Source organism: Trichosurus vulpecula, chromosome 3 (assembly GCF_011100635.1).
Source record: "Trichosurus vulpecula isolate mTriVul1 chromosome 3, mTriVul1.pri, whole genome shotgun sequence".
NCBI lineage: Eukaryota > Metazoa > Chordata > Mammalia > Diprotodontia > Phalangeridae > Trichosurus > Trichosurus vulpecula.
The window spans coordinates 210,577,213-210,603,532 of record NC_050575.1 but is presented as its reverse complement, the minus strand read 5'-3'; the positions used below and the strand labels follow the sequence as shown (position 1 = coordinate 210,603,532).

Genomic DNA, 26,320 nt, shown 5'->3' with positions numbered 1-26,320 from the left:
AGAATCTCTTGACACTAGACAAGTCACTTAACCCAGCTCTTAAAGCTGCAGAGGCACCACTGCTTCAGTAGAGGGAGTTTCCTCACCTATGCCAATAAAATCATAGGTCCAGTTCCTATCTCTATATTTTTAATGAACCCACCACTAAGGAATCTTGATAACAGACTCCAGAGGACATTTCTCTAGGTAATCCCTGCTCTTATCTTTTCCTACACACACAGCTCTCCCCCCACCAAAGAGAGGGCAATTCTGGCCGATCCTTAATTAAAAACATTTTATTTGAATTTTGTATAAAGGAACAATCCAAGGTTATCCAGAGAACTGTGCCCAAGAGATGGGTATGATGACAAGGTGATGAAGATGGGAAGTGGCAACTCCAGACTAGGAACTCAAATGGTTGGAGAAATAGAAAGGAATTAGATTTTTAACTCCCGGGTTTAAGGGTCCATGGGTACTCAAGTATTTAGCCTAGTCCTTCCTGCAAACCTCGGATCCTTCTGGCCAGTTGAATATCTTTGGGATACAGGGTTACCCTCCGGGCATGTATGGAGAGGAGGTAGGCATCTTCAAACAAATGAGTTATAAATGCTTCTGCTGCCTGGGTACAGGGAAAGAGATAGAGGAATTGAAGTAGTCTAAAAAAATTGGGGGAATTTTTCTTAGTGTTTTCTACTTTTAGCATACCAAATTCAGCTGCCTCTGAAAGGCAGGTTCCACTGAACTCATACAGAAGAATGATTGAGGTACAATACCATTTTTCATTCCTGAACCTCAGTCTCTGGGAGGGGCTCAATACTATGTAAGAGATGGAACCTAATGACACTGAGGGCATAGTATTAGACTGGCACTGTCTAGATCTTTGGGCTCCCACATACTTTAGTTATCTAGCCCTCAAACCCTCAGCTATTTCTGGTATTGGCCTCAGGCATTCTACCTCATAATTCAAATATGCTTCTTCCTGATATTCCATTTTCCAATCAGTTGCTGTTTGGAAAACATGTAGTATTTTGTGACAGTCCTTTCTCCCAACAACCACCCCACTCCTTTGCCCCTCTCCTCACCTCCTGTAGGGCCAGTAGGGCCTGAGATTGCCAATAAAAGTCCACTCCTCGAGTATATCGGAGGCATATTTCTCTAACCTGTAGTTTGAGGAGGGCAGAAAAAAAAAGATAAAGGCTAAAACATATTCTTGCCAGGAAAGGGAATCTTTCTCACCGCCCCCCCCCACCCCTTTTCTGGACTTTATTCTTGGGGATGGTTTCAATACGAACCAGGAGATGGACACATCACTAAGTAGGTACTTAATAGGTAGTATTTTGACAAAATAAGTTAAGTTAGGGGTAGTGAGAAAATTAAAACCATGGGGGTGGAAGGTATCATTGGAAATACTAGGGCTTGGGAGGAAGTTCCTAAACCTCAGGAGAAAGTTTAAAACGCGTTGTTAAGGGTAGGCGGAGACCTGGGCAAGCTCACAAACAAGAAATCTTATAGGTTAGGACTGGGGTTCTCCCTGATGCTCACGAGTCGACCAAAAGGTGCCCTCCTGATCAGCAGGTCTGTGCTCTTCTGTAGCTTGCGGATCTCCCTGAGAATTCGAGCGCTCGCTCCACCCGGATACCTGCGGCGGCGAAAAGCGCCTAAGACAAATAATGGTCATTAGCTGAAAGAGAACGGAGCTGGAGGAGCGAAGGGAAGGAAAGACGAAGCAGGGCGGGGGAAGGGGGCCCGAGACTGGGGGGCGGGGCAGGGTAATGGTTACCTGCAGGGGGTGCGGCGGAGGTGGAGGCGCGAGGCTGAGAAGGGATCCCGGGGCGCTTCTTTGGGGTGGATTTGCGGCGACCTGGTCTCATGGTCCTGCCTGGCGGGGGCACAGTGTAGATGCCTACATCGACGGCCGAGGGGCCCGGGAACCTATAACTCCCTCCTTCCTTCCTTCCTCCTCCCCTCCCTCCTCCGGGTGGCTCGCACTGGGATCGGGGGACCGCTCGGACTGACTGACCTGCGGTCTGGAGGGCACGGGGCAGTCCGGGGGAAGGGAGGTCAGATGAGGGAGCCGAGCCGGGGAAGGCCGAAGGAGGGCAGGGAGGGGTGTGCTTGGACTCAGTGCCTGAGACCCGGAGTCACTGGCTGCATGCCTCTTAACCGCTGCTCTTAAGCTTACAATTCAAATTTCGCGCAGCGGGCTACATCACTTCCGGCTTCAGCCTTTGCTAGTTTCAGAATTCGGGTTGGGGAGGTGGGGTGTGTGTGGGAGGAGCCTACCTCCGAAGACCAATAACAGCGAGAGAAAAGCAAGCGGGGTGGGGGAGGATTGAGGAGAGGGGCGGAATTATCACTTGATTGAAGGCAAAGATAGCCAACGGGAGCTCAGGATTAATCCACGGAAGGCAGGGATGCCTCATCTGGGTGTGGACTTCCGCGTCAGCAGACAAATTGGAGCCTGAGGCAGTAGAATAGCTTAGACTTTATTGACACCTGTACGAGTTAGGAGGCTAGCCTGGCCCAAGTGGGTACGCCCCCTGGCGGAGATGCGGGTTTCTGCTCGTCTGGCCCTCGCCACTGGGTCTTCACCAGGGTGGATTTGGCTCGAATTTGATGACTCCCAGGTCCCACTGCGTATTGTTCTGTGCCTCATCATCTATCCCTCCGCTGATGTCGTCATGTGGCTGGTCTTTTTCCACGTAGGCATAACGGAGGCCGCCTTAGCCTTGTCCTGGGGAGAGAGAAGATGCTAGTAGAGTCTCGAGCTCTAGGGGTACTCCTTCCCTCCCTCCAAAAAATCCAAAAAAATCATCAGACTTTGTATATAGCAATTAACAAAACCTTGGAGGACATGGCGGAAAGACAGGCCCCATCGAAGTGATTTCAAAATGCTTATGATATGTAGAAGTCAATCTATCAAGAGACAATGCAATTATAAAATATTCTTTATAGAAAGACAAAAATTTGTTTTTACAAAAACACAAATGATGGCAGAGATATTCATTGCCCATGGTCTGGCTGAGCGAATGTAATGAAAAATGACAAGACTGCCATTTTTTTCTGGACCTATGCTTTCATTGATTAAAAATAGTGGTTCACATTTGAAGATGCCATTTTGATGAGGTTTAGACTGTGGGAACCCCTTTGAACCGCACCTTGAATCTTCCCATTTGATCTGGCTTTTCATGCCCAAACAGCTTAGCCTAGCCTTCCATTGTCTGGCTACCTCTGGATTGCCTTCTGGCTGTTTCCCACCCTTGATCCTGATAAAAATATCTATACCTAGTTGGTAGCTCTCTTATTATCTGTCATCTCCAGGTAGCCTTCAGCTATTTCCCACCCAGTCACCCCAGTCTGCTCTAAACCCCTCCTCTAGTCATCCCAGACTACTAGAGACTACCCCTCAATCCCTCCCATAATCTTTCCGTATATAAGTCTCATCTTGCCTCCTTGAAGGCGCTCAGATTCAGTCTAGCTCAGTAGATTGAAACTAGTCCGCTTGAGCGTCACCAAGGGTAAGATTTCTTAACCCAACCCATTATGGTGAATCTTTAATAAACTTTGTCTTTTTCCTTAGCTGAGAAGGCTTGAGTTGAATTCATTTGGCAGGACCTGGAGTGTCGGTATCTTGGGGTCTGGAGCACCACTCAACTCCAAACCTCATCAATTTTAGGTAAAAAAAAAAAGCTAGCATTTATATAGCACTTCAAGGTTTGGAAAGAGCCTTACACATATTATCTTATTTCATATTCCCATTTTACAGGGAGGAGGCTGAAGCAGACTAGTTAAGTGATTTCCCTAGAATAGGGAACCAAACTTCACATTACAAATCCCTTAAATAAGAGGATTTGTTCTTTAAAACATGGACTCAGTCAAAACGCCACATCCAAGTACCTAGAGGGCCACTTATGGCCTTGAGGCCACAGGTTTCCCACCCCTGGCCTAGAGTCTCAAAGCTAGTTGGTATCTGAGGTTGACCAGGTCCAGGGCTTTATCCAATGTACCACTTAGCCTACTTGCAAGTCTTCAGTATCTTCAATTAGGAATGTGAAATTACAATCAATCCAGTCACTGTTCCAGCATCTATAGGTTATGATAAATATACCTTTCATTTGGCCATGGGGAGCCACTGAATACAAGGAGGGCTCCCCAAGGCTGGAACAAACTGCTTGCTAAATTCCTGGGCTGAAGAGTCTCTCCTGACCCTTTAAGGTTTTGAAAAGCACTTTAATACATTATCTTATTTGATTCTCACAACAACCCTGTCAGCTGCTATTATTACCCTTACAGATGAGGAAACAGGTTCAGTTACTAAAGGTCCCAAAGTTAGTAAATGTCTGGATTCAAAATCAGTCCAAATCTAGATCCAAAAAGCCAGATTCAAATCCAATCTTCTATCCACTATACTCAATGAACTCAGAAGGAAACCTTTGGATATGAGACATGTCAACCCACATTCATGGCTGATCTGCAATTTAAATTCTAAGAAGTTATTTAGTGGGGATACTAAGTAGGCAATTTGGAGGCTCTTTGAACTTTGAATTTTCTGACAAAGGATGCCTTGACATCTACTTCTTTAAGGAAGACATGCATATTGATTTAGGGCCACTAGGTGGTAGAGTGGATAGAGTGCTGGGCCTGGAGTCAGGAACACTTGAGTTCAAATCCAGCCTCAGATACTTACTAGCTGTGTGACCCTGGGAAAGTCACTTAACCCTATTTGACTTAGTTTTCTCATCTGTAAAATGAGCTAGAGAAGGAAGTGGCAAACTGCTCCAGTATCTGGCCCAAGAAAACCCCAAATGGAGTGACAAAGACATGACTGATAACAATTAACAAAAATGCACATTGATTTACAGATTTAATGCAATAGCAATCGCTCTACCAACAAAAATAATAAAATTAATTTGGAGGAGCAACAAAACCTAGGTGATCCCCTGGATCAAACGTAGGATTCATGGGACAGGAACAATTCCATTTTTGCCTTTCTATTGCTAGAGCAGGAGAGCCAGAGTAGTGTGGTGGATAGAGAGCTGACTTCAGATCCACGAAGACCTGGGTTTAAGCCTCATGATTTCACTGGAACACAGAATTCCCAGGTGAAGAAATTGTTTCTATTGATTTAGGTCCGCACCTTCTCTGCAAACTTATAGTCTTACATAAGAGTTTCCTAGTGTTGTACACGCCACAGAGTATAAGTTTTAAATGGAGAATTTATTAGCCAGCGACCATTCACCCAAATCAGAATGGCCCTGAATTGGGGAGAAGGAGTAGTTTATATAGAAAATACAGGGTATGTGTTTATATAGAAAATACAGAGTACATTGGAATTTACAGGCCAGGTCACAGGGTGGGGGGGAACAGGAACAAAGGTCCTGACAGATCAAAAGATTCTGATAGGTTATCATTAAGTGGGATAATCTTATTGATATTCCTTGGTGGAGTCACAGAGCCCCAGGGACATTTGCTAAATGCGAAAAGGTCTGAGTCCATTCTTTATTATGCAAACTGGGGTTTTCTCAGGGGTCTCCTTAGCAATAACTGATTTTTCCAGTACCACATTCCCTACTTCTCTTTATGGAGCTATTCAAACCTTTGAAAGAGGAACGACCTGATGGGGCATAGCAATAAAATGAGGGGGCCAACCAAAACGCTAAGCAGGGTGGTGAGCCTGGGGAAGGCATGCATTTTGATTTTGATAGTAACAATAAAAGAGCAAGGCTCAGGCAGAGATTCTGGCCCAATGATAATTCAAGGCCCGTGGCCCCAGGGGAAGGCCAGATTCAGTTGGAAGACTCAAGGAGAGCTCAAGGAGCCCCCCGGAGACTGCACTCCAGATTCAAGGGGGTTCCCAGAGACTGTGCCCTCATCATATTCCCTCAAACAAATAGGACCCAAATTCTTTTGGGGTCAGGGACGAAGGTCTCAGCTTCTGAAACTGCTTCCTGCTGGCAAGGGGCGTAGAGCTGTCCCTGCCTTGATGGGTTCAGTTTAGGGGCTACACGGTCTGAGCAAAGTTTAGAGAACAAAGAAGCCCAGGTCCTGGATATTCTTCCAGTTATTCATTAACTCAGGGTCTGGGTCTGGTTGAAATTAAAAATGATATAAAACATTCCACATTTCCCCCTTTTGGTCAAAGGCAAACTGAAGGTTTCACCTGAAGACCAATTGAGGTATGGAAAAACCTCTATCTTCCGCAGGGGTGAAGTTCTAAAAATCCTTATCTAGGTGGAGTCAGGTTTTTTCCCTTTTCTGTGTTTGGACATCCCCAGGGATGGGCAGAAATTGTAAACTATTTGTAAACAAGCAAAGGGAGCATAATGGCTAAAAAATACTAAAAATTCAGGAAAACAGTCTTGGGAATGCAAGGACTCAGAAAGGGAAAAAGCAGGTCCTTGCTCAGGTTCTGGTCTGGATCCTGCGAGAAAGCCATCTGAGTCTGATGCTGTCCCTTTCAGGCTCTTTGGAACTGCAGGGCAAGGTCTCCTATAGGCTCAGATGTCCACTCGGGAGCAGGGGCAGTCATCAGACGCGACACACATATGATTTGATGATTGAGAGAAAAAAACAGTACAACATAGGTCCCAGCCATGCAGGGCTAAGTTCAAACAAATACAATAAATGGTTCAGTATCCCAGCCACACAGGGCTGCGTTCAAACAATTACAATAAAGTTTTTTTTTCCAAAATTCACAAAACTGCACAATTACATTGAGTCAGGTACAGACCAAACCACTTAGATGGTTCACAATAGAAGGGGAAATTTGCGTGTCACGTCTCTTACATTTACACCTTAGATAACCAAGAAAACTTAAACATGAACCATACAAAGTAATGCAATCATTACTAACAATGTTGACTAGCATTAAATTCCTCATATCCCAGTAGCACAGTACATATAACATCATAAACTTTTTGTCATGCCATGTCTCTTTGATGGCATTTACAAAATAATCCACAAACCATTCTTAACAAAGCTAAAAATGTTTCTAATTTAACTCCAGGAATTAATTGCACAATTTGTATACAAAGTAACTTTAAATCACAGTTACATATTCCCAATGCTCATTTAAAGCAGTACTTTTGAATCCTAGATGCCTGATTGTAGTTATCTGGTCCTTAGAACATAGGTTAAAATTGTAAGCTACTCATTCCTGCATCCTATTATAATAACTCAGAGATATTCCAATATTCATCTATCACCTAACAGGTTTAGCATTGTGCTTACAAAACTTCTTGATAATATAAATTTGCTATGAAAGAAAAGAGGGACAATGTCATATATCTTAATAGAAGGAAAGAACTTCCTTAGCTCTGTTTGATTCCAGGCACGAGTCATGTCTGATAGCCAATCATATAGTCACTAGGTGCTGAAAGCAGGGCTTAGGAGTAATCAGGTGGGGATTTTCCTTTTCAGAAAGGAAATAGCAGATTTGGGAAATAGAGTCAGGAAGATCCTACCTAGGCCGTGTCCAAGGTCGTCTTCAAAACTGTTTCCCAGGCACAGACACCCACATTTCAAGTTCTCAGCTTGTAATGCCTGCCATACTACTACTGGCTTCATGTGACCTATTCCTGTAATCAGAGCTTAAAACAATATTAAATTGTAGTCCCATAAAATCTTAAATAGAAAATAAATATCCTTCAGATAAGACTGTCCAAATTTTATTGAGCTAATAATTATCAAATCAAGTTACATAACTTTTCCATCTTCTAAATACTTCCTCACACTCTTTCCCAACTTACTTAAACCATCTAAAACTATCATTCTCAGGACAGGGGAGGCTTAGCTAACTCCCATTTGTCCCCAAACTTTCTTATCTGCCTTTCGTATTTTCCCTCAAACCTTTATTTACCTTTCCAAATCTTTCAAACCCATTACTCAGTCTTCCTTTACATTTCAACCATAAGACAAAACAACTCATAAGTTAATACTTTTTACTGTCATATCTGTGTATACTGGAATCCCATTCCAGCTTCTTAAACAAACAAAAGAGGTTGATGGATTTATGTCCATGTTAACTCATTCTAGAGGAAAGGGACACTTCAGGAATTAAGTCTTATACACATTGATAAGCTCTAACTCTCACTTAAAATCACAAAACATTTTTCAAAACATTTCTAGAATTGTTTCCCTAAACTGAAGACGTCTCTGATTTAGTCGTGGTAATTAATTACACTATTCGTATTAATACCTAATTGCTCATATCACTTTAAAACATCTAAAAACTCTATCTCACAATATAACTTTAAGTCCCAGACTTAGTCTATGGGATAATGATTCAACCTTACATTTGTAAATGATATTATCTCATAAAACTTCTTTCCCCCCCCCTTTTTTTTCAAATTATTCCCATTAACACTTTAGAAACCATATTATCTTTCATTTGGCTATACAAGAGTAGCAGTACAACCAGTCATTTGATTAAAAACAACAAGATTTCACATTTTAGCATTTATCCAATTTTCCATTTTCTCCATAAAGCCAACTTCCTTCACAATGGCAACAGATTCTGGCAGATAACTTCCCTTTGTCACTACCTGCTTATTTCTGATTAAAGAGATCTGCCATCTCATCTCCCCCTGAGGGTGGGTTCTTTTCCATCAGATGGCAGACTTCACTGATAAAAACTACCAAGCCAAACCCATCTCAAGTCTAGTCTAATCTTATCAGTTCTGTTGACTTTAAGAAGCCAGGTTTGGAGGCTTCTGACCCCTACCGTTTTCTTATTTTCAGTAAAACTCAAATCCCAGTAATTGCTGCTCCTCCCCCTTCCTTCCCTTCTGACAGGTAGGCTAGGGTAAAATTCTTCCTTCTTATCTAAACTAAGGGCGGGGAGGAGTAAGGAATGCAGACTGCCATTTCGAACCTCCTTACAAGATTTTACAGAACATTTTTCAAAAGTATTTTCCCTTCTTTAAAACAGTTTAAAATTTTATTCCTGATGTTAAAAGGAATACTCACTAAACCTTTCTGATGAGAATTATTTAGAAGGTTTTGAAATGATAGACATCTCCTCTTTCCTTAAAGCAAAGTAACCCTTAAACACTGGAATTCATTAACTAAGTTGGTGGAAAATGTCCTCATTGTCAAATATTGCACAGAATTCCTAGATATTACAAAGTTCCCTAGTCAAAAGGTGTTGTAATGTAGAGGACACTTAATTTCTATAATTACATACCCAATTATATTTACCTTATCACTATAACAAAGTTTACCAGGACTTAAAAAACTTTTCATAGGAATTCCTCTACACAGAAAGCTTTACACAAGATTGATAAGAATTTGTGACTAGATGGTTAACAACCTCAATTTCTTAATTAAGTACAATTCTTAATCTAACAACATCCAGATTATAAGAGGAATTATTTTTCTAACAGCATAGGTAATGCAACGTTAACCAATTTGCATAATATAACAAATTTAGAAATATAAGTACACCACAAGCAATTATCATGTATTTAAAACTTGAAACAGAATCTAATTAATTATCAATCTAGTGATCATAACTGAGTTGGATAAGCAAATCAAATCTGATTCATAACCACCAGTGGTAACATTTTAATTTCTAAGGCCCAATACTTAGCACTGTAAAAGATCATTACCTATAAAACCACATTTTAACAGTTCACAATGTATGCTGAATTGACAGAGATTACAAGAGGACCCAAAAAGGCCTTCATATAAATACTTGACTTATAGCAAAAACAATTTCAATTGAACTTTCAGACAAAACTTGGAAGTCATAATTTCTTAGGTTACAGCAATTGTCCAACTTCTTAACCTAACGCAACTTTAACAAAATTTATACTATAGAAATGTAATAATGCTCTAAACATTATTATGTATGTAAAATTTGAACTACTCATTTCAGTCTAGGTAAATACATTTCTAAACCAAATATGACAGTTTAAAATTACCAAATTTTCATCACATCCTTTAAAAGCACCCAATTCACATATATCAAACTCAGATTAAAATCACATAATGGTCTTCTCAAATTACACAATCTAAGAGAATTTTAGAAATACAATACAGAAACAATAAATTTCAGATGACATCAATTCCATTTCCAGATTATCACATATAGGAATTGTTGATCCTATTACTTCTGGTATTTCTATATTAATACATTAATATATAAATACATGCATAACATATATTAGTACATTAATATCTTTAATACACTTTATTTATTTAGCTGTATACTCTTCAGCACCCACTACCTCTGGCCCAAGTATTAGGAATATTTGCCTGGCCATGAATGAACTTATAAAAGAAAAGAAAAACTTTATTTGCACCTCGCTTTCTCCAAGCTTCATCTTATGCATACTGGCAATTAACAAAATGCCTAAAAGGATTTTGAGGGGGAAGTTGGTGTGGGCACTTCTCTTCCAAAAAACCTTTTGGACTCTTAAGGAAGATAAGAGGGAGTGGTCCTTAAGAGAACATGGGTTTGCAACTCCCCCACTCATTCTTTATACCAAGCTAAAATATTTCTCAGTTTCCCCTTCAGCCTGCTGCCTCTGATAAAGGGAAAAATCCCTTTCGGTTTTCTAAGGGCTCCTCCCTAGGTGGGGCCTGGCAGCCCCTTGAGGGCAAAGGAGCCTACCTTTCCAAGCACCAATTAACAAGCCCTATTTCCCAATCAGGTTACAAATTTCTTTTAGCTTCAGCTCCCCATAGTCTTTCAATGTGGAGGGTGGGGGAAGGGTGTGGCCAGGAGCACATGGCAGCTAAAAGCAGCACAAGGACTCCTGGCTAGCCAGGTGGTCTCAAGCTGCTACTCTACAACCCCCCTAAATTCCTTTATACAAGTTTCTATCTTCTCTTTCCCAAATTTTACTTTTCTTTTTCTCCAAGTTTTGCCAAAAAGGATGGGCTACAAAGGTACCCAGGGGTACAGAACTGACTGTCAGTCTGTGAATTTCTGTCCTTCTCCTCCTTTTGCCAGATGGGGAAGGGTGATTGAAGTTTTCCCTACAGCTCTCCTGAATTCTCTTCTAATCTGATCTGGGAGGAGAGGAGTTTGTTTTTAACTGCACTAACTTTTACTGCAGCCCTGGCTCTCTCAATGATTGTAATTCAAGCAAACTTCACCTTTTGTTCACTCCTTAAAAACCTTTTTTGCACTTAAATCTAAGGGAAAAGATTCCCTCCTAACTTTGGGGACAAAGACAACTGAAAACCTTTTACCAGACTCCGAATTTACAGATAAACAGAAGTTTTTAGCCAGAAGGCATTGTTTGGGAGGAGGTGTTTCAGCAAGAGTGAGCTCCTGGAATGACTTTACAATTTCAGTTCTTTTTCCCAAAATCCAACTAACCAATTTCCAAACTTTTTAACAATTAAAACCCAGAATTTGCCAAAATTTTAACCCTATTTCCATTGTAATTCAAAGTTGGGTAGACAAGGAACCACAAGGAAAAGAGTATTTGTTTCCCTAGTTGCAGCCTGAAATCTCTGGCTGCCTGCATTTCAGATTTTTTTTACCAAAATATAGACATTTCACATTTTTTGGACACAGACACACGGACACAGACAAATTCAAATGTACAGAACATAGAACAGAAAACCAACAGTGTGGGTCGAAATTGAAAGCTAAACCAAGTCCCCTCAGAGGAAAGAAAAAATAAACCAGATTTCCTCCTTAGGGATAAAGGCCTCCAGTCACTCTCACACCCCAAATACAGAACAGAAAACCAACAGTGTGGGTGGAATTGAAGGCTAAACCGAGTCCCCTCAGAGGAAAGAAAAAACAAACCAGATTTCCTCCTTAGGGATAAAGGCCTCCAATCTTTCCCACTCTCTAATGAGGAGAAGACAGTGTCCCGTACTTCCCCCCCCCAATCTGAACATGCATGTCCCCGCATCCAGGTAGCATGTTAACAGAAACCAGATGGCTAGCCCAGAACAGAAACCTTACCTCTAGAGGTCTGAAAACCAAAATTCTCCATAGGCTGAAAAGGGACAAGTCAGCAGAAAGCCTGTTCTCTGAGACCTTACCCAACATCAGAGTCCTAGTAAAGGCACTCTCAGGTGCTGGCCCTCCGAAGTGAGAGAAGGTGGATCAAGGCAGAGACTGCCTGCTGAGGTCCGAAATGCTGTGTGTGTCTCTGGGGCAGTAACATGAAATACCGCCTTATCTCACTGGGGCCTCCATTATGTTGTACCAAAAGCAAGTGAGACACGCCACAGAGTTTCAAATGGAGAATTTATTAGCTGGCAACCATTCAGGGTTTCACCCAAATCAGAATGGCCCCGAATCGGGGTGAAGAAGTAATTTATATAGAAAATACAGGGTACAGAGGTTAATTATCTCTTGGAATTTACAGGCCAGGTCACAGGGTGGGGGGGGACGACAGAAGCAAAGGTCCTGACAGATCAAAAGATTCTGACAGGTTATCGTTAAGTGGGATAATCTTAATGACATTTCTTGGTGGAGTCACGGAGCCCCAGGGACATTTGCTAAATGCCAAAAGGTCTGAGTCCATTCTTTATTATGCAAACTGGGGTTTTCTCAGGGGTCTCCTTAGCAATAATTGATTTTTCCAGTACCACACTAGAGCACTGAGTGGTTAAATGACTATTACAAGAATAAAGCAAGTTGTATTAGGATGGGACTTGAACCCAGGTGCTCCTAGCTCTCAAGGTGACTGGATGGCTCTCTTAATAAATTGATTATTGAATTTAAGCCTGAGGTCCTGCTGAAGCTGAACACTCTACAATTCTAGTCTCTCTTTTAGAGCTAATTTCTAGAACTTCAGGTTCCTCATATCTAAAATGAGAGGACTGGATTACACAAGAGCATCTTGAAGATTCAGAACTGGAAGAGACTTCAGAATCCATCCAGTCCAACTTCCTCTCTTTACAGATGAGGAAATGAAGGCCCAGAAAGATTTAAGTGATTTGCACTAGTGATTAGAGAAATGCAAATTAAAACAACTCTGAGGTACCACATCATACCAATCAGATTGGCTAACATGACAAAACAGGAACATGATAAAATATTGGAGAGGTGGGAAAATTGGAACCCTACTGCAATTGTTGGTAAAGTTGTGAAATGATCCAACCATTCTGGAGAGCAATTTGTAACTTTGCCTAAAGGGCTACAAAACTGTGTGTACCCTTTGATCCAGCAATATCACTTCTAAGTCTCTATCCCAAAGAGATGATAAAAATGGGAAAAGGACCCATATACACAAAAATATTTATAGCAACTCTTTTTGTGGTGGCCAAGAATTGGAAATTGAAGGGATACCCATCAACTAGGGAATGGCTGAATAAGTTGTGGTGTATGAATGATGAATGTAATGGAATACTATTGTGCTATAAGAAATGATGAGCAGGCAGATGTGTGGGATATTAGACCCTCACTGAAGAATTATAATATGGAGCCATCTCAAGGTGAGAACAGAAATAAAATTTTATTCGATTCTCATGAGAATAGGGCATCCTCTGCCAGAACAGAACTATCAAGGGAGGCCCTGTACAAGGGGCAAAGCACCAATAATCATACCTAACACAAGAGAATTCCCATCCACCTCCGACCCTTCTCACCATTGGCTGGGAGGCAGGCTTACAATCTGAGCACGAAAAATTATACAAAGAACCAGGAAATCAAAGCACAAAAACTCCAATTCCCATTCCCTTACATTACAACTGAGGTGACATCTATAAATCTAAAGAAGGAGAATAAGATAAGGAGAGGGGGAGACACTCTTCAATCTTCTACAGTACTTTTACAGTAAAGGAAAGCAGGTCACAGTGACCCTATTCTTACTTAGCAAATCTTTAAACCAGAACCAGAAGAAAGAACAAAAAGTTTCAGGGTAAAAAAAAAAAGTTTCCCAGAGGCTGAGCAATCAGGCTTTCATGGCCTCAGAATTTTTCCACTTCCCTATTTCTTGATTTTTAAACATTTCTAAGGATAGTGATGAATAGATATAGATGTATATTTATACATATATATTCCCTGCAAAGTCTTCATGTTTTATTTCCTCACTACCTCACACACAGACTTCAGAAAAACCTGAAAGACTTGCATGAACTGATGCTGAGTGAAATGAGCAGAACCAGGAAAACATTGTACACAGTTACAGCAACATTATGTGATGACCAGCTTTGACAGACTTAGCTCTTCTCAACAATGCATGATGGAAAATACTATAAACATGCAGAGAAAGAACTATGGCATCTAAATGCAGATTGAAGCATACTGTTTTCTCTTTTTTTTCCCTTTGGGTCTAATTCTTCTTTACAACATGACTAATGTGGAAATATGTTTAATATGATTGTACATATATAGCCTATATCAGATTGCACGCCATCTTGAGGGGGTGAGAGGGGAAGGAGGAAGAGAAAATTTTTAACTAAAAATCTTATAAGAATGAATATTGAAAACTAAAACTAAATGAATATTGAAAAATTAAATTAAATTAAAAAAAAAGATTTAAGTGATTTGTTCAGGGTCACCCAGTATAAGTGCTAGAAAGCCAGGATTCTAATCCAAGTCCACAGACTCCAAATAAATGGTTTTCTCCCCTGTAATAGACCTTGAAGATCTTTTCCCTTTCTGTTCTTTTCTAACTAGACTAGACTGTAGATTGCCTGCTAACCAAAGTGAGACCTCCCACTGAGACCTAGTTTCTTCCCTCAGACCTGTTGCTCTAAAGTAAAGAATGCAAATAAAATCAGCAAGAAAGGAAAAAAAGCCACTTAGTCAGTTTTTAGGATTTCAATCATATCTCTTATTACACTTCCTTGACTGAAGGAGCCAAATTTTAACTTATCCCTAGGATAAGAGGTTACATAGAATACTTGGTTACCTACATCTTAAGCACTTAGCTTGTATTAAGTATTTGTATCAAGCTTCTATTAGAAAGACAATTCTCTATGGCAGGGGTTTTTAACCTTTTTTGTGTCATGGACACCTTTGGCAGTCTGGTGAATCCTATGGTCCCTTTCTAAGAATAATATTTTAAACTGCATAAAATAAAATACATAGGATTACAAAGGAAATGAGTTATATTTAAATGTAGTCATCAAAATATTAAAAAAGACAAGTCCAAGGACTCCAAATAAAATCTAAGTCTATAAATTGCAGAGCGGGTGCCAATTTGCTTTGGTAGAAGTCTCTTCATTAGGAGGTTTCCCTAGGTCATTGTGAGAAATGTGGTTTTGGGGATCACTGGACTTCCCCAAATTGTGAGAAAATGCAGTTTTGGGGAACACTGGACTTCCTAGGCAGGGCCAAAGTCCTGAGGAAGAACCCTGTGATAATCCCTAGGAAAGGCTGGACAGACAACAGGACTCCCCAGAGGAAGACCAAGTGGTAGCCCCCACCCTTAATCTGTGGGGATCACAGGGCTTTCTAGGGTCAGACCCTAGAAGGACCGAAGTGATGGCCCCTTTAGAACGGCAGTAAGATCACAAGGTTCCTGAGACAGGGCTGGAAGTCCCAAGTGATGTCCCCTTAAGAAGGCTGTGCAGACCATAGGGTTCCCCAAGGGAATCAGGAGTGGTAGCCCTCTTAACACCGCAGTGGGGATCACAGGACACCCCAAGGCAAGGACACCCCAAGGCAAGATCTGGGAGTAAACCTGGAAGGAGTTACTGCTGCCCATTGCTTCCCTTTACTTGACCTTAAGAAGATCCATGTGATTTGCACATTCTCACCCAAAGAACTCAGGACCAGAGTGGGCAGAGGAAGGCATTTTATTACGCTCCTTGAGAGAGTGGGTCTAGCACTCACTGGAACACTCACACTAATACAGCTGCAGGAGCAGGGGTAACCATTCCCTCCACTCCTGCTAGAGTTACGGTTAGTTTACAATCTTTATTTTTCACATAGTTTTCCCAGGTTATACAGTTTATACAGGTAGGATAATAAGGATACAGAAGCAAAAGTGAAGTTAATTAGATTTTCTTTGTCTTAGTTTAGGATTAAACTATATTCTTTTACTTCCCCTACTTTCACTTTTTAACATATGCAAATTATGCACATTATTCTCACAAAATGGTAAATAAAGACTCCTTTTTCTCCTTTTTGCTTCTATGAGAAGTCTCTGAATATTACTTGTCTCACACACATGCATTATTGATATTTTATTAATATGGACCTGACCTCTTTTCCCATTTAGAATGTAATCTCCTTGAGTGGCCATGATTTTTTTAATTAATAAATTTATTTTTTATTTTTAGTTTACAGCACTCAGTTCCACAAGTTTTTGGGTTCCAAATTTTCTCTTCCTCTTACTCCTCCCCCCAGTCCCTCAAGACAGTATGTAATCCAATGTAGGTTCTACATATACCTTCGCATTGAACTTATTTACATGATAGTCCAGTTGTAATGAAGAATTATAACCAATGGAATGAATCATGAGAAAGGAGAAACAAAACCAAAAAAGAGGGAAAAAGAAAGAGAGCGAAAAGTCTGCCTCCGTCTGCATTCAGACTCCATAATTCCTTCTCTGCATGTGCATAGCTTTTTCCATCATGAGTCTTTTGGAACTGTCTTTGACCCTTGCATTGATGATAGGAGTCAAGTTTTATCAAAGTTAGTCCTTACAGATACTGTGTGTCTGTAATCATGTATAATGATCTCCTGGTTCTGCTCCCATTCCAGGTTGTAATGAAGTCTGTCTGCTCCTCATTTCTTATAGCACAATAGTATTCCATTACATTCATATACCACAATTTGTTTAGCCATTCCCCAATTGATGGGCATCCCCTTGATGTCCAATTCTTTGCCACCATAAAAAGAGCTGTTATAAATATTTTTGTACATATGGGTTCCTTTCCCACTTGTATGATCTCTTTGGATTACAGCCCTAGAAGTGGTATTGCTGGGTCAAAGGGTATGCACATTTTTATAGCCCTTTGGACATAGTTCTAAATGTTCCAATTTTCCCACATCCTCTCCAGCATTTATCATTTTCCTGTTTTGTCATGTTAGCCCAATCTGACAGGAGAGATGTGGTACCTAAGAGTTGTATTGATTTGCATTTCTCTAATCAATAGTGATTTGGAGCATTTTTTCATATCCCTATAGATATCTTTAATTTCTTCCTCTGAAAACTTCCTATTCACATTCTTTGACAATTTCTAAATTGGGCAATGACTTGTATTTTTATAAATTTGACTCAGTTCCCTGTATATTTTAGATATGAGGCATTTATCAGAGACACTGGTTGTAAAGATTTTCTCCCAATTTTCTGCTTCCCTCCTAATCTTGGTTGCATTGGCTTTGTTTATACAAAAACTTTTCAATTTAACATAATCAAAATTATTCGTTTTGCATTTTGTGATGCTCTCTGTCTCTTGTTGGGTCATGAATTCTTCCCTTTCCCATGAATCTGACAGGTAAACTATGCCTTGCTCTCCCAAATTGCTTATAGTATCAGCCCTTATTCCTAAATCATGAACCCATTTTGACTTTATTTTGGTCTATGCCCAGTTTCTGCCATACCATTTTCCAATTTTCCCAGCAGTTTTTGTGAAATAGTGAATTCTTAGCCCAGAAGCTGGATTCTTTAGGTTTATCAAAGAGTAGGTTGCTGTAGTCATTGACTACTGTGTCTTATGTGCCCAACCTATTCCACTGATTTACCACTCTGTTTCTTATAAAAAATATAGATAATGTGAATACATGGTTTTTAAGTCAGTATGGGCCCCCATTTCTTTCTGAGACTGACACCGCTGCTCTGGATGCTTTTTTTTAATCTTTTTTTTTTCCTGGACTTGGATCTGTGTTGCCAGTAGCATGGGGTTCTTACTGCTCTACCAGCTTTTTTCATGGGGAAAGGATTGCAATTGCAGAATATGTTCCTGACCCAAAGGTGTCCAGCAGAGGGGGAATAGAGAGAGATTGAGGATACCACGGTTAGTTTGAGATTTAATATTAAGCAGTAATAATTAAGCGTTCTCTTGAGACAGATAATTTAGGGGTGCTTCTACCATTGCCAAGTGACTTGATGCACGAACATTTCCATGAATCCGCATGTGATATGAATCAATCTGGGCATATCACATTTACAGTTTTATTTTAAAAAGCATTCTTGTCCCTCTCAAATATTTCTCTATCCTTCTTTCACTTTAAGCTCCGCCCCCCCCCCCCCCCCCCCCCCCCCGCCCCGTTCCATTCTGATCTTATTATCCTTACTGGAGAGAACACACCTTTTTGAAATTAGAAACAACTTGTGCTATCAAGAAGCAAGTTGAAAAACCTCAGTCATACATTTCCTTGATCTGTTCTTCCTGGCTTCCCACCCATGTTGCATGTTATGGGTGAGTGACGTACTTTATTTCTTTCATTTCGGGAATAAAAGCTTCAAGAAACAGTTGAAAGCACAGTAGGATCGAGAGTTTCCATTAATGTTTAATGGAATTAGAAAACCTGAGAAATAAATTAATGAGCAGGAATATAGAGAGTGTTGTATTTTCTTGCTCATCTCTGGAGTCTTCTTCTATTTGGGGTAAAATGAAAGTAGTGAGAGAATTAGGGCAAAATGGATAATATGGTCTGGAGCCAAAGACTAGAGATAAAGTTCCATTCTTAGTAAGTCTATTTGCTTTCTCATGTGACTCAAGAAAGGCTACATTTGGGTTTCAGTTTTCTAAAAGACAATAAAACTTCACTGGTTCATACCAGTAATATATGACCATCCTAATTCACAACTTACAGTCATTCAAACATGGCATATGTAATACTTATTCATTAAAAGGGTTGAGTTAATTGCTTTCTTTTGCAGTTTTCAGAGACTTTCTTGGGAAAGGAAAGCGCAATTAAAAATTTTTTTTCCGTCTAAGTTAATGGACTTTGATTTACAAGTTCACCAATTAGGTTTTTTAAAAAAATACAGAAGATTGTTGTGTTTGTAATTGTGTAATAGAGGCCTATTATGGCTTATAAATTTTCATGAATTTATCTCATTTTGCCTATTAACTCATTTTCATCTTAATTTCTGAGGGCGTTGAAAAATTGATAATGTTCTATTTCTTTCAAATAGTTTATATTTTTATAAACATAGTTTATATTTTTGTATTATTATTGTTTTGTCTTTTTTATTATTCACTTATTTCTGTCTGTCCCACATTTCTGATGTAGGAATAAAGAGAGAATGACTGTAATGTGCTTTGAGAACATTAAACTAAAATAAGAAATCCCAGAGTCCCATGTTTTATGGGTATTACCAGGAATGGTTCTTATGACCTGTTTCCATGGTGATGACAAGAGTACTGGATGAGTCAAACCCAAGATGGAAATAAAAGGCAATATTTAATTTAGTCTGATCACTAACCATAACTCAAGTTAGCCACCCAAAGGGGCAGAGCGCCCTGGGACACTCATCCCACACACTTGTGGTATAAGTCTATTTGAGAAAAGTCATGTTCCATGTACCTTATATATTCACATTGCCAGTCAGTGGGATTACCACATCTTAATTTAGTGTGTGCTAAAGTGTGTGGGCAAACAGTATGGACAAGAGAGAGCCTTGCTCAAACTTCAGAAGGTAGATCTTGAGTTTAAATATTTGCTTTTTGATAAAAGTAGAACTAAGACAACAGCAGTTAAAGAAACCATGCTAATTTGATTGTTGCCTATTGTTCAGGGCACTGCAGATGATGGGACCGTGGGTACATATCCCCTCTTGCTGGAGCTAGTGCTACCTGCCTGATGAAAGGGAAGGATGGAAGATCGAGTTTTTTTTTTTAATGTAGAGAAGAGAAAGGTCATGGGTGAAGTTCATTTAAGTAGGATATGATAATGGATGCAGACGGGGGGTTGGGAGGTTAAGGCAAAGGTTACCTGGATAGATATCCTGCTGGAATGGGCTGCTCCCTCCTATTTTTATGTTTGCTTTGTCTCCCATTAGAAACTTGAGCAGATCATGGGGCTCATATGATGTTACCTCCCCTTTTCCTCCAAAAGAATCTTTATGGCCCTAAAATAATGGCTCTTAGGTTATATTGGGAGAGAGTTAGATGAACAGTGGTACTTAGATTTGTAATGGAGCCAGGTCACCGAGCACAGGAAGTAATGGCCAGTGAACACAGAACCCCAAGCAAAACCAGGAAAGAGATCAGAGTGAGTTAGAACTTTCATTAGGACTTCATCTCTCCCACCCAACCACTCAGAGAACCATATAGTAAACAAAGCACATAATAAGTACTTAATATATGTATATTTTTCAATGATACATTCATTTATTCATTCAGTCCTCCTGTGTCTTAGGATTTCCCAAGGAACTGATGATACTCATGGTTTAATAGACACTGTTGTAACAGCAGGGGTCAGCAGGGGATTGGAGGAGAATAGAGAAATGCCTGAGAGATTTTGAGCTGATTTGAGCCACCTGGGTATTAGACACTGAAAAGGATGAAAAGAATGGGAAAAGTGAGATTTTGGGGGAAATATGGAAACTCATTACAGCCCTAGAAAACTTGGAGGCATTCTTGATTCTACCATAAACCCTTGGACATGACCCTACATTAGTAGGGTTATATGTATATGTAGTAGGAGGACAGAGGTGAACATAGAACTTAGCAAGAGGCAGACAGAGATTTAGATGGATGGGATATATCTTATGATGGAAAGAGGCTGATGAGAAAATCTGTGCTGCTTGACCACACCCAAATGTGATTGACAGTCCCATATCCACCCTGAGCCATGGAGAGCCCACCAGAGTGCCTGACTGACTTCAGCCTGAGTTAACTCAGGAGCTACTCTCTTCCCACCCCAAGCTTCCCCAACTTTTCTACCACTGCTCTCTTCCCTTTTCCTCTTCCAGGCTAGATACTGACCCTGCCCCACCCCCCTCCTTTCCACTCCTGCCTCAGGGAACCCAGAATCATTCCTCTCTTCCTAACCTTAGGTCCACTCCCTACTTCTCTGTGATGGAGCTAGTCCTCTTCGAGCTTGGGGTCACATGCACTGATCTACCCTAAGGGACTCCTGGGTCTCATCATCTGTCCCACTGCTAAACTCTTATTATCTTCAGAACTTTTTATCCACTTTGTAGCTGAACCCTCATATCTGTAATGTCTTCCCCAGAGAGTGAACTCTTTGAGAACAGGGGCTATCTTTTCCTATTTATATCCCCAGAACTAGCATATAGTACTTAGCACGTAGTAGGTGTTTAATAATTAAAAAAAACCCAAACATTCAGTCCTCCTCTTTCTAGGATTAGAACTTCTCAAGAGACTGATGATACTAGTGGCTTAATAGACACTGTAATAATGACAATGATGAGGTTAAAGAAAAATGATGATGGTAGGGAACCATAGGTTTTTAGGGTTGCTCGAGACCCCAAAACACCGACACGCTGGGTCCTGCCGAATGAATTCGACTCGAGCCTTCTCAGTCAAGGAAAAAGACAAAGTTTATTAAGGATTCACCATAATGGGATGTCTTAAGAAATCTTATCATTTGCGATGCTTGTTTTGACAAGCAGGCCAGATTCAATCTGAGCTAGATTGAATCTGAATGCCTTCATGGAGGCAAGATGAAATTTATATACAGAAAGATTGTGGGAGGGATTGAGGGGTGGTCGAGTAGTCTGGGGTGACTAGAGGAAGGGTTTAGGGAGGGTCTTGAGGAGGAGTCTAAGGAGGATCTTGATGGGACTGTGGTGACTAGAGGTTAAGACTCCAGGAAAAAAGAGAATGGGATTTTGATAGGATTAAGGGTGGTGAGTGGGATGGTGAAGCCCTCTCATGGAATCTGGATCTCCGCCCAGATGAATGGGGGTGGGGACCTTTCAGCCTGGCTCAGGGTTTCTGATTGATAGCTAGGCCTAAGTTTCGAGTTACTAAACTCACCTGAACCATGTCCTCACCAAATAAGTATAAAAGTGTCCTTAAGAATTGTTATTGGCTCAATTAGCGTTTCCTAGTCCCTTGTACCTGGGTTAGGTTTCTCATGAGATTGTGAGCCTCAACTCCACCAGTGAGGGTGAAAGTCACTGGTGGGAGAAGGATGGAACTGCTAAGGTATAAAGTTATGCTCCACTTCCTGTACCCCGCCTCTCCCTACCGATTTCCCATTGGTTCGGAGACTGCCCTTTCTCCTCCGGATAGTAATAAAAATTACTTTCTACTTTCTACATCAGTAGCCTCTGAGTTTAATTTAATTTGGGGGTTTAATTTTTGTCCCATACGGTGGGAAGCAGCTGGGCTAGGCCAGGTAGAGATTTGGGCCTAGTGATAAGGAAGGGCTTATGGCCTCGGGCGAGGCCAGATCTAGTGGGAAGATTCAAGGAGAGTTCAAGGGGGTTGCCAGAGACTGTACTCCAGATTCAAGGGGATTCCCACAGACTCTACCCTCAACAGTAGGAGTCAGCAGGGATTTGGAAGAGAATAGAAAAATGACTGAGATAGATTTTTGAACTATCAAGAGATTTATAAAGTTTTTACTCCAGGAGTCCCCCTCCCCAGAAGTAATTCATCTATCCCTTCTCCATGTTAGAAATTGCAAGAATTTTACCTGGCCATATATGAATTTAGAAAAAAAAAAGATTTTTATTTCACGTCATATTTGATGGGATGACGGCCTCTGTTGGCACAAGCACACCCAAGCTAGGTACAAAGCTCTCTTTATAATACATCCAGATTTGAATTTTGTTCCTTGACCTCCATTGGTCAGTGGTTTTAGGGTTCACTAAACCCCACACCTTGATTACATCTTTTCATTTCACATTTCAATGCCCCCCTCCCTTCTCACCCCCATACTTTATTCTTTATATTTTTAGTTTCCTTTCTGTCTGCATTAGATAGCATGAGAAAAGGATCCCTTTCAATTGCTGAAGAGAATTGATGAAACATGAGTTTGAAGATTCAAATCCAGAATATAAAAGATAAAAGACCCATTATCTAAAACTGAGTCTGGATGGTCTTAACCTTTTGTGATTGACACCTGGCCTGACAGTTCCTTTTGAGATACAGGGACAGGCCTTAGAACAAAGAGTCTCCCTTTTAGATATGCTGATTTTCAAGCAGCCAAACTTTACAACTGCCTCAAAAAGCAGTTTGATTTCCTATAATTAGCCACCAGTATGGCTTCAAATCATATTTTCATATAATCTCTGTGGAAACAAAATTCAATCATGCCTTACATCCATGTAGTTTTTCTACTGATCATCCTATCTGTCTGTTCTTAAGCAGAGGCTGAAGTTGTTTTTGGAGGAGCAGTGAAAGATTTGGGGGTGCATTGGGGACAGAGGAAGGACCCCAGGTTCAAAAATGAAGGAGGGAAGAAAAAGAAGCTGCAAGGAAAGAATATATATCTAGAGAGAAGTAGCTAACACTGAAAGTGTTCTGAATGATACTTTGTGGGAAAGGGTGGAACAAGGGACATAACTACATGAGTGTAGATAAAACCCACATAACACCTGTAGTGCTTACAGGTCCACAAAAGAAGGGGCTCCCAGTTAATGTAGTGAAGATATTTATTGGGGGCAATGGCCTGGAGTGTGAAACCCTTTGAAAAGTTTGGCTCAGAGCCTTGGAATCTAAACACTTAGTAGGAGAACTTTGGAGGGAGAGAAAGGCAGCATAAGCTACATGTGGGAATCTTCAGGACGGGAGGGCTTCCACAAGAAAAGAGTCTTTTGGAATGTGAGGAAATTCCAGTTTTCCTATGGATACTGTGTGGGTCAGAGACCACTACTCACGTTAAAAATAGAGACTGTTCTTGAGAGAAGGCAAAAAGGAATTTTATTACGCCCAAGCAGGGGCGCTTTAATTATGTTTTACACTTATTCAGTCTGAATAAATGGGCACATCCCCTGAACAGAGTACAGGAGAGTACAAAGGACTCAGATGAAGGCCAGATTGGCTTTCCCTGGAATCTCCTGCCAGGCTCTTCATTGGCCAGACACAACCCCCTGACTGCCTACCTCATGCTGTCCTCAAATGGCTTATTTAAGCATGTGTACAAGCCTCTGACCTTTCACCTGACTGACCTGAGGCCTGGTTTCTGCTAGATCAGAGCTCTGATTGGAAGTAGTTCCAATCAGTCACCTTACTTACATTCTGCTAAAGCTGGGGTGGGGGAGGGGGAGAGGGACACCTTCAACTCTGTGGAAACAAAACTCTTTCCCCCATCTCTTACAATACTAATCCTGTTAGCCAGGACTCTAGAGACTCCTGATATTCTCTAAGGAGATATTTTCCCTTTCGGACACTAGAGTGTCCTTATAAGGAACAACTGAACCCCAGATAGAAGATAGAAAGGAAGGTGAAGCAAAACTTAAGGTTAAGGAGGAGCGGGTCTTACCTTTGACTTCTATGGCAATGAGAGACGGTGGTAGCCCCAGGTCCAATGTGAAGCAAAGAGTGGATTTCCAATGAGTTTGTTCTGCAAAATCTGGCTAATGATGCTGTCTCCTGGGATAGAATCTAAAACTCATTTCACCTCTTCCCCAACTTTCTTAGAGAACTTGGATGAAAAGATACTACAAAACTTTGAATTTTTACCCTGGCTATATTTTTTTATATAATTTATTTTTTTTTCTAGAATCTAGCCTGTGTCTTTGAAAAGCCCTGAAGAAGTAGACTTTCCAGGATCCTCAATTCTGGGGTCTCTGACTCAGGCCACTCAGAGTTAACTATGGTATGATCTAATAACTGAGATTTTCCTCTCTGTGGAGGTAACTACCACGTCTATGTTCTTTTCTGAATAAGACTACAAATTCCTCTATGCCTTATAACCATATCTTTGGTAAAATTTGATCTCTGTTCTTCACTTCCACAACAGGGCTACTATCCTGTTATGGACTCTATGAGTGACTGATAAAAATTCATTGAATTTTGAGGAACATGGGTAAGACAAAGGGTGAGAAAAAACAATGTAAGTCAACACCAGGAATAATTCCTTTGAGGTTTGGGAGCAGCAGCAGGATCTAATTCTTACGTGGTAGCTAAAATGATGGAGGAATTCCTGGATTTGACTTATTTGAAATCTTCCTGCCTTTGATACAAGAATTCTGGGTATGAGTCCTATTTTGAAGTGAGGGCAAGGACTTGCTCCATTCTTTTTAAACTTCCTTGGGTGGCTAGTCCATGGTATTGCCACGCTCTTTCCATGCCCTCCAAACCCACCCCTGGATTCCTCATCCCATATAGGGGACATTTAAATTAAGCAGGTTATTCTGGGAAACCTTGAGAAGCTACATGGGAATCTAAGAGTGGTTATATAGAATGCTTACAGATTCCTGGTAGGGAGATGAGAAAATCCAGCCAGGAACACAGTATTCCAACCGGCAATGCAATAAGAAAACATAATTCCTTATCATATGATAATCAGGGCAGAGAGTTTCAAGTTTGTCTTTGCAACCCCAGTATATAGTAGGCTAGTGTCTGAGATGTAGTACATGCTTAATAAATGTTTGCTGATCAATTGATTGGCACCTCTAAGTCTATAAATGCCTTTCTTCTTGTAATGCTACCCTGCCATCAGGGATATTAAGAGCATAGGGATGCATTATCTCTGGGTTGTAGAGTGAGAGGACATAACAGCAAGAAAGTCAAAGATAGATATACCCAAGAAAAATTCTGCATGAATTTCTCTTAGAGGGAAGTTAACTTGCTAGAGAATGACTTTAGGACATCTACTTTACATGATTGTTTTGAGGATCCAACGAAATAACATGCAAAATACTTTGTTAACCTTAAAGTACTCTATAATTACAACTATTATTAAAGGACACCGAAGGCCATCTAATTATGCATGGATGGGGCCAGAGTATGGAAGCAGTGCATAGGAAGTGGGCTGATTGCATTATAGTTGGAAGATGAGGCACTGATCATCTTATTGCTGGGGATTTGAATGGGACTGGAAGAAGTTAGGGAAGAATATTAGGTCTCAATGGTCCTTAAAGGAGTTAGATGGGACAGAAACGTAGATCCTGGGAGTCAACAAGTCTTACCACCAACTTTCTGGCAACAGGGCAGGTCAGCACAGGAGGCAGAAGTAGAATGAGGAAGCATCAATTTGTGGAGCAAAGAGGAAAATCTCAGTTAGTAGATCATACCATAGTGTAAGAAATGGGAGGAGGAGTTTTGTTTCCACAGAACGAAAGGTATGCTTCCCCGCCCTCCCCCACCCCAGCTTTAGCAGAGACCAGGCCTCAAGGTTGGTCAGGTGAGAGGTCAGAGGCTTGTACACACGTGCATGCTTTTTGAGAAGGCAGTCTGGGGAATTAGAGAGGCCAAACCCACTTGAACCACTTCAAGCTTATCTAGGGTCTGGTCTTGATCAAGAATCCAGGCCTACTGATTTGCATAATTTGCATATGTTAAAGAGGGAAAGTAGGGGAAGTAAAAGAATATAGTTTAA

General features: G+C 40.7%; 1 protein-coding gene across 1 annotated transcript; it reads right to left on the bottom strand.

Annotated features, from left to right (window-relative positions):
* Positions 1-258: 258 nt before the first annotated feature.
* Positions 259-2,137, bottom strand: CENPA (centromere protein A). The gene is made up of 4 exons (XM_036752683.1): positions 1,760-2,137; positions 1,522-1,637; positions 1,062-1,139; positions 259-598 (listed from the first exon to the last, which is right to left on the bottom strand). Exons 1-4 carry the CDS (start codon positions 1,848-1,850, stop codon positions 464-466), a joined length of 420 nt encoding a protein of 139 aa, XP_036608578.1. The 5' UTR covers positions 1,851-2,137; the 3' UTR covers positions 259-463.
* Between the last annotated feature and the right edge of the window lie 24,183 nt (positions 2,138-26,320).

What these genes read in the sequence shown, in the direction of transcription:
- CENPA (XM_036752683.1), bottom strand. Translation starts at nt 1,850, where the DNA reads ATGAGACCAGGTCGCCGCAAATCCACCCCAAAGAAGCGCCCCGGGATC. An exon ending in GGGCACCTTTTGGTCGACTC is followed by an intron (nt 1,140 to 1,521) that starts GTGAGCATCAGG and finishes CTCAAACTACAG; the next exon opens with GTTAGAGAAATATGCCTCCG. An exon ending in CCCTACTGGCCCTACAGGAG is followed by an intron (nt 599 to 1,061) that starts GTGAGGAGAGGG and finishes CCCTGTACCCAG; the next exon opens with GCAGCAGAAGCATTTATAAC.